At 37.8% G+C, this 9,586-nt stretch overlaps 1 protein-coding gene across 1 annotated transcript; it reads right to left on the reverse strand.

Annotated features, from left to right (window-relative positions):
- Nucleotides 1–6,380: 6,380 nt before the first annotated feature.
- LOC129718330 (uncharacterized) lies at nucleotides 6,381–7,367 on the reverse strand. Its single transcript, XM_055669008.1, has 3 exons — nucleotides 6,944–7,367; nucleotides 6,720–6,885; nucleotides 6,381–6,653 (listed from the first exon to the last, which is right to left on the reverse strand). The coding sequence occupies exons 1-3, from the start codon at nucleotides 7,259–7,261 to the stop codon at nucleotides 6,427–6,429; spliced, it is 711 nt and encodes a 236-aa protein (XP_055524983.1). The 5' UTR covers nucleotides 7,262–7,367; the 3' UTR covers nucleotides 6,381–6,426.
- Nucleotides 7,368–9,586: the final 2,219 nt, after the last annotated feature.

Consider the following 9,586-nt stretch of genomic DNA (forward strand, 5'->3'; position numbering starts at 1 on the left):
TGTTGTCCACTTTGTGAAAATTTTTCTAAATAATAGGACCTTTCAAGTCCAGATAGGAAACCAACGCTCTGGAATCAAGAAAGAGGAGACCGGTGTTCCACAGGGATCAGTTCTTGCTGTAACAATATTTATAATAATAATGAACTCTATTTTTCAGTAACTTCCAAAAGATATACACATCATAGTGTACGCGGACGATATCCTTTTAGTGATATCAGGTAAAAAAATGCCATCACTCAGAAGGAAGGCTCAGGCGTCAGTAAATGCAATACGGAAGTGGGCGGCCTCCTGTGGCTTTTCTTTTTCAGCCAAGAAAAGTTCCTTGACACATATTTGCAGCAACAATCACATGACGCATAAATGGCCAGTCAAAATCAATTCGGACAATATCCCCATCAAACAAACAGTCAAAATACTTGGCGTCAACATCGATCGTCATTTAAATTTCAAAAACCACTTTAAAGCGGTCAAAACTGGATGCGCCACCAGGCTGCGTCTGCTCATGATTTTGTGTGCAAGACAGCGATGCTGCAATCGAGATAAGACGACAAGGGTCGCAAAAGCGTTGATTGATTCGAAAATAGTTTACGGTATTGAGTTAACCTGTTCTGCTTCCGACGAATTAATAAAGATTTTAGGACCAACCTACAACCGCGCTCGTAGAACAGCATATGGTATGCTTCCATCCACCCCAGCTCGAGCAGTTCATGCAGAAGGAGGGTCAATGCCCTTTGAATTCTTTGTGGCAAGAACTATAGCATGTAGAACAATTAATATCCTAGAAAAAACCTCCGGATCAACAAGAGGATTCCATCTCCTCAATGAGGCGAACCGAGTCCTTAGAACCATGACCGGTCAGGTCCTCCCACCGGTGTCCAGGATCCACTGGTATGGAGCTTGCGACTGGACTATGAAACCCGTTTCGGTTGACAGCACCATAAAAAACACCTTCCGAGCCAGATCAAAAAGACCAGAGATACCCTCCGTCGTCAAAGGACACCTTCGGACTAAATATCCAAACCATGTGATTCGTTATACGGATGGATCAAAATTGGGCGACCGGGTGTGAATCGGAATTTGTGATGATGATATATACAACTTCTACCAGATTCCAAAAATGTGCTCAGTCTTCTCAGCTGAAGCTGCGGCCCTTTTTATCGCTACAACCTCCAACAACTCTGTACCCACAGTTGTGGTTACAGACTCGGCTAGCTGTATCAGTGCTCTGCAATCCCCATCTCCAAAACATCCATGGATCCAAGCAATTAGAAATTATATAACAGACAACGTAACGCTAATGTGGGTGCCCGGACATGCAAATGTAGAAGGAAATGAGACGGCTGATAAACTTGCCGCTCTAGGTCGACGAGCGCCACTGTACACCAGGGATGTTCCAGCACAAGACGCAAAGGCATGGATAAATAATATTACAGTAGAGGCGTGGGCAAGATCCTGGTTCCAAGAAAGAGACTTGTTCGCGAGAAAAATTAAAAGAGATGTCACAAAATGGAAGGACCGGCAAAGCTGGATTGAAAGGCGAAATCTGTCCAGACTGAGAACTGGACATAGCCGTTTCGCTTACGCTATGGACTCTGGGGAATTCCGGGTTCAGTGTGACGTCTGCAGAGTACATGCATCCGTTGAGCATGTAATATGTTTTTGTCCCAAATACCAAATACAACGACAAATGTTCAACATTGATCCCAACATTTCCAGTGCACTACAAACCGACTCTTCTAGCGAGACAGCCCTGCTTCATTTTTTAAAGGACTCTGACCTTTTTAACAAAATATGAGAAAAAAAAGATGTAAATATAATTGTTATTTTATACACTGTACTTATTCTTCCAGAGGTGAACCAGCCATATGGCTGAAAACCTCTTCAATAAAGACAATAAAAAAAAACATATTTCGGGACATTTTATGTTGAATTAAAGACTACATTATATTTATATACTACGAAATTTGCTGGAAAATCCTTGTCAGACGAGCGACTCGTCGCTTCCGATTTTTCTCTGCATGCACAATAACGAGCATCCAACGAGCGAATCATTGCTGTGCATTGCTTATGATTTTGCGCCACAAGGATCCCTTATGGTAGTTATAAGTTTTGCCTTATGAATTGGAGGGGAAAATTGATTTTCGACCACTAACGATTTTCATAAGTCATACTTATAAATTTTATTGTTCATATGTATGCATGCTATAAGAACAGACATATCAAAATCTTAGCTTTTAAATATGAATTTTATAAAGGGATTGATATGAACATCATTAGTTTAATGTTATAAAGCTCATAATTTTTGCCATGAACTTTATAACTGTTAGGTTATAAAATGTACACCTGTGCATGTTCTTTTTCTTTAGTTTTATTTAAAAATATGGATACTCAATCTATGCTGAAAAACTCGAACTTTTTTGAGTACCTCAATATGTTTTGATAACAAAATAGCTTTTTACTCTAGTTCGTACTCATTTTTGTTCACAAATATTCTAATTATATAATATAAAGTACAAGTAAATGTATAACGTAAAATTTTATTGTTTCAAAAACTGTTCATTTTGTCCTAAAAAGTATATCCTGCTGTCATGGTGATATTATGATGATAATAAATTATCTTCAAATTTTATTTCTTTTGACTCCTCTTGCTGAATGTCATCAGCGTTGTCCCCTTCAACGAACACAATATTTGATAGATGCTAAAATAAATATATATGACATGAAGTAATTATAGGATTTGTAGATAGGTACTTACACTTTTTTCTACAACTTTGAGCCCAGTTCCAGAATAATTTTTTATTGGCTGTTTTCAAATATTTTTCAGCTAAACCAATAAAAGTTTCTCATTAAAAGACACTCGCTGCGCAAATTTCAGATAAGCGCTTCTGAAAAACTTATAACTTGTATCCAACAAACTCCACTCATCAAGAACGATGCAATACTACTTCGCCATTTTGCAGGTTTCATAAGATATGAGTTGTGGTGGACGACTCTGTGTACATAACTGTATTGTGTATAGACTGGGACACTCTATAGTATCACCATTCGCGTTGACGGTGTTGCTGATATTTGTTTGGTTTTTGCGTGCGTAAAAGAAGGAAGGAAATATTTTTGCTTTTGTCATCACGCACATTTTGACAATTACATATGAGAGTTCACATAAGTGCGAACAGCCTTCAAAATCTTTTTCAACGCGAATAAACCGAATACTATCGATTACCATATTTGCCAGTAACACCATTACATAAAGACACGAGCAAGAGATTGATGTTTGATCATCACGCAGTTAGTCTTATGGCGACTCTCGTGCTTGGCTACCACAAATATTGGCGACGAGGACAAAGTAGTAAAAAGTAGTAAAAAAAAAAATCGGAAAATCGTGTGGAAAATCGGGGAGATCCAGTTTCGTTTAGCTCTTAGAGGTAAAGTTAAATAAATTATTCATAGGATTGGGAAATAAATTAGCGTCGACAGTGATACTAGTGATTGAAGTGAAAATGAAAAAAAAAAACTGGCGGGTTGACCAGTGGCTTCTAAAACAAAGTGAGAGAAAAAAAATTAATTATCATCTGCATGGAATCAGTGAGCTTATGTTGAAAATTATGAAATAAAACGTGGTTAAACCGGGAACTGAAGCAAAGCGGCCACCATTTTGCTTCTCTCTGGATAGAAGAAAGTTAGACGCGGTGTGTGGGAACGAGACAGCTAGCAAGCCGAAAATTGCTGGTCGGCAGTGCGGGAACCCGATCAACCATTTCTTCAAATTTCTTCAGGTTTCGATATATCTATCTTTAAAGCCATCCATAGTGAAAATCGATAGCGATCGTCACCATTTCGTACAGATATTTATTTATGATCAATGTGCTAAAGGTGCGTATCAGTTTTAATAGACGTAGCGATAACAATGTTTCTTAAAATATCAAAATAAATCATTACAGTTGAGAAGATATCAGTTTTGTCGTCGATTCGTTATTTTTATTTATGTTAATCTATTTTTAGTTCAATGACGAACTTTTTTTATGAATATTAAATATTCTAATGTGGAACAAAAAAACGCATTATTTTTCTCATTATTCGGTTCTTATGGGTGGGGGGTGGATTTGGTAAATAAAGTTTTTTTTTTGTGAATGATACTTTTATTCCTGATACTGTCTGGATTCAAACCCATGATGTTTCTGGAAGTCTATGATATCGCCGTACTCTATACCCTCTAGCCTACGCCTGCTACTGGAGAGTTTCACTTAGAAAGTTGAACACTCTAGAGGATAACGTGTCAAAATTTCTTTGCACTTATTTATGCAATTTAAAACGTATCTATTCGTTTAGTTTTATTGTACGCAGGTAACCATCATACCCAGTCCGTCATTCATAACAGATAGAGGATAATGAACATTTTTTAAAATGCCAAGAATTTTACCAAGAGTTTTAAAAAAACGGCAAAGAGTATACAGGCGAAAATTCGAAGAACCACAATTAGAAACGACTGTTTTACCGGGACATTCAAAGTGTATCTCCGTTAATCTATTAGTAAATAATGCTGCTTACGATAGAGAAACGAGATCACCATCAAATTACCATTCTTCGGACGAATTCATGGATGTGGATTATTTGGACGAAGCCTTCGAAGATATAGAGTGTCAAGTTCTTAACATGATCATAGAAAATAAACTACGTGATTACTTTTTTTCTGACAAAGTTTCGTAAACTAACTATTATCATTTTTTTATTTTTTTGTATTAATATAGCTTTCTGTTGACCCTGATCGTACTCCAAGTGTCCAATTGGCCACAGAATTAGGTGCTTGGGCTTCAAAATATAGCGTTCCTTTGGCCGGTGTCTCTGATTTACTCAAGATCTTGAAGCAGAGTGCTGGACTGTACTTACCCAATGATGCGCGTACTCTTCTGAAAACTCCAAGAAAGTCAAACCTCCGGAAAATATGCAATGGAGAATATATTCACATGGGAGTAGCGGAATTTTTGAGGCGGTTTAATTTGATCGATTATATTGAAGAAGGACATCCAGTTATATTATCTTTTTCGGTGGACGGAACCCCAGTTTCAAAAAGTGAGGCCAATGATTTGTGGATTATATCAGGAGCTGTTCAAACTGAGGAATTCAAACGACATGTATTTATCGTCGGTATTTTCAACGGACCATCAAAACCTACATTTTTCAATACATTCCTTGAAGAATTCGTCGATGAAATCAATGGATTGCTTTCCACAGGTTTTCACAAAGACGACAGGGTGTATCCTGTGAAACCAAAATATTTCACCGCAGATGCACCGGCAGTAGCTTACATAAAAAGTATCAAGTCTCACGGAGGATATTCAGCTTGTCCAAAGTGCGAAACACGAGGAACGAACATTCCTGGCTCAAGAAAAATAGTATACCCCGAAGTCGATGCACCTGTGCGTACCGACATGAAGTTCAGACGAAGAATATCGAGCAACCAACAAGACTGCCATCACCTCTCAACAGAGCATACGATTCTAGAAAATCTACCGATTGATATGATTAAAGACTTTGTGATTGATAAAATGCACGCTGTGGATGAAGGTGTCTGTAAGAAAATTCTTATTGCATTCACAGGTAAGGCAAATCCACAAAAGTTGACGAAGGACAAGATAAATAAGATTGATGATCGTATCAAGGAATGTACATAATTTTTTCCGATGGAATTCCAGAGAAAATTGAGGACTCAATTATATCTCAAAAATGAAAGCAACTGAATTCCGGAATTTCCTGTTGTATGCAGGGCCAGTTTTATTCCATCAAATAATTCCAATGAACACATACTTACATTTTTTGAGGTTTTCTATCGCAATACGTATTCTCTGTTCCCAATCTCTAAATCTGAAGTACAACAAAACTGCGAAAGAGATGCTCATCTCATTTGTTGAAACATATCCTGAGCTATATGGATTAGACACAGTATCGTATAATGTACACGTACTATTACACCTAGCAGATGACGCCTATTTACATGGGCCTTTGGATTCTTATAGCTCTTATCCTTTCGAAGCGAACATAAGAAAGATAAAGCGATACTTACATGCTCAAAATAAACCCTTACAGCAAATATTCAATAGACTCCAAGAGGAACTGAATTACGTTGCTGTTACGAAAGCTGCAAATAATACACTCAAATTGAGTCATTTTGTATACAATCTTGATAGGTTTTATAGATTAACCTATCCAAACTTCAAAATTCGTGCAGATAGCATTAGTGACAATTGCATAATGTGGAATGCTCCAGACGGAATTGTTATTTTGCGGGAGATTTTCTTCGAGAAAAAAGATGAGAGTATTTATGTCACTGGACAACAGCTCGAAGTGAAAGAATCACTGTGTAGTTTAAAATGGACTCAATTATATAAAAATAATAAAAAGATTACTTCTTTTTAGTTTCAAAGATTATGATTAAGTATTTACATCAGACAATCCTCCTTCATTGTTAGGATCGCGAGGCTCTTTTTTTAGAGACGAGAGCGCTTTTCTAGTTGTTCGCTTTCGGTTTGTTGTACACGGCTTGCGCTCACTACTCCTGATCCTATCACATGCGTGCTGCATTTGATACCGAAATTCGGCGCACGCCAGGGCTGGTGGATCATCCGTGCTGTCATATAATGAATGATCGATGAGAGATTCTGTAAAAAACAATAGTATGAGTATGGTATCTATCAATCGACGAATATAAGATATTATCTGCCTACTTATTAATACTCGCGTTGAGCACAAACTTTTAAGGGCCTGTTTAGCCCCAGCACCTGAGTAATTCACCTGAGTCTGCAGCTCTAGAGGATAAACCTTTTTAATAAACGTCATTGTCATTTCTTTTAGAGGTTTTTTAAAGAGCACAAATGAAGCCAGGAACTTTTCCTGCAAATAAACAATATATATAACTGCAGAATCTTGAGTTATTATTTATTTAACTTACAAATTTTTTCTCGTTATTTTTGTTTCCCGGTAATTCTTCGAATTCGAGCAATTCATTAATTGATTTCAGAGGCATAAGCTTTTTAATCGGTTCAAAATATTCGTGAGTTTCAGCCGATAACGATTCCGACCTTTCTCCTCGTTGTATTAGAATGTTGATCTGTTCTTTCATGAAACTTATGTCAGCTTGTAGCGCTTTGATTGCATCCGCTTGCTCGTTGTACACATCAAGTGGAAGTGTCACTACTACTGGCTGATTACAGTTTAATTCCTCCAATACCTCTTCCACAACTTCATTCTCGAAACTTTGATTCGCCATATGATAGCTGATGTGATTTGATCGCAGAATAATGAAGATTTTCCGTACCGCGTAAACAGCGTTATGCTACTTGTTGTTTATAAAACATTCGTTACACTGCTTCAAAAATCGATAAGGACAAAAACGACTCGATACAATTATTCATCGATTTTTGGCAAAATATGTCATAACAATGATATCGATCTTTCAATATATTTCGATAAATTATAACAAAGAATTCTATAAATTTTTGGTGTGCATCGATGTTTATCGAAATTAAGTGTGGTCTCTTTATAGAGTTCTTTCATACGGCCAGTAAAGAAATCTTTCAGAATATAAGTATCGATTTCCAAATGTACCTTAATATATGTATCAAAATTAAATTATTTTGGATGTAAAGGTTTACCGACATGATTCTTTATTTTTGTGTAAAGCACTTTGAAGAAGTTTAACGAATGGTTGATCGGGAATAGATATAGTTATCTTGTAACAGTGTGTGTGCAGATTTGCGAGAAAATAATTATTTCGTTGTTCGAGTGAAACGATTGAAAGTGTGAGGGTGTAAGTAAGATAAAACATGGTGTTATGCTTCAAGTTCAATACGGTTGTAATGGCGATGTCGAATGAATACTCGCTAGAATGTGAAATAACCGATTGAATTACGGATCAAGTAGATGTATACCGATTCAATTACGGTAGAAAAGGACTTGAGTCGACATAAACAAACCGATTCAATTACGGTTGCGAGGATTACCGATTGAATAATGGTTAAGCCGAATATGATTGGAGAGGAAATATTCCGTGCATATACGTTTACCAATTGAATTACGGTTCCCCAAATGCTATGCAATACGTAAGCCGATTCAATTACGGACAGTGAAATTAGTTACCGATTAAATTACGGTTTGACGAGCATTCCAATTGTTGTTTTTAGTCATAAGGGGGCATAAGATTTCATAAAAAGCGTTCTGCTAAGAATTGTGAAGTGTTTCGACGGCTATAAATACAAAGTACGATGGAAGGTGACGGAGAAAATGATGCCAATCGTCAGGCCATGCAACAAAACTTTCACTTCTTCAGCCCCGCTTCGTACAACTTGCCGCACTTTAAATACAAACATCTTTAAGTTTTAAAATAGTTTATTTGACACGGCACGATACAATTTATGTTTAACTGAGCCAAGTACATTTTTTTTAAATTCTAAATTAGCAGGGAAAAGAGGGAGGCACATTTTTTATATCTCGCTGCCGACTACGAGCTAGTGGAGATTTAAGGTGAGAGGAGGGGAGTTACAATTTTGATTTTAACTATATTGAGTTATACGATTTATTTATTTGTACATGGCTAAGCAGTGATGTTCTATTTGAGCAGTTTGGACTGAGGTGTCTACGTGAACATAAAGATGCCGAGTCTTCGTTTGAGTGTCTCCAGTTTAGTGTATCATCTTCTTTAGAGTGTAGCGGGAATGGTAATCTAACAAATAGATAGAAGAGTTTCATACTTTAATACCAGCGTGTTTTATGAACACGTACAGCTGTGTCATGTACTGGAGATCTCCGCTTCCCAGAATGTCTCTAACGGGTACGTTCGGTTGTTTTCCTCGGGCCCGAAGGGAATCTATAAGCTCGGACCTAACACCACAGTATTCGGTACACGACCAAACAACATGCTCGATGTCATGGTAGCCATCGCCACAAACGCAGTGATTACTGTCTACAAGCCCTATACGAAAGACATGCGTGTTTAACGTGTAGTGATTGGACATAAGTCTGGACATCACGCGAATGAAGTCCCGACCTACATCCAACCCCTTGAACCATGCTTTCGTCGATACCTTAGGAAAAATGGAATGTAGCCACCGTCCCAGTTCATCTGAGTTCCATGATAATTGCCAACTGTTGAGTGTTCTCTGACGCAAAATGCTATAAAATTCATCATATACAATTGGTCTTACATAAATATCGCCATCAATAGCACCCACCTTAGCTAAAGCGTCAGCCTTTTCATTGCCCGGAATGGAACAATGAGAAGGGACCCACGCTAAGGTAACCCGGTATTTTTTATCTGTTAAAGCACTTAAAAACCGCCGTATTTTCCCCAGGAAATACGGGGTGTGCTTCACAGTCTTCATCGATCGCAGAGCCTCAATGGCACTGAGACTGTCTGTGAAGATGAAGTAGTGGTCTATGGGTAGGGTTTCGATGATCCCAACAGAGTACTGAATAGCAGCAAGTTCTGCGACGTACACGGAAGCAGGAGCATCGAGTTTGTAGGAGGCGATAAAACTTTCGTGAAAAACACCAAAGCCAGTGGACTCATCTAGATTAGATCCGTCAGTGTAAAACA

Source organism: Wyeomyia smithii, chromosome 1, assembly GCF_029784165.1.
Source record: "Wyeomyia smithii strain HCP4-BCI-WySm-NY-G18 chromosome 1, ASM2978416v1, whole genome shotgun sequence".
Taxonomy (NCBI): domain Eukaryota; kingdom Metazoa; phylum Arthropoda; class Insecta; order Diptera; family Culicidae; genus Wyeomyia; species Wyeomyia smithii.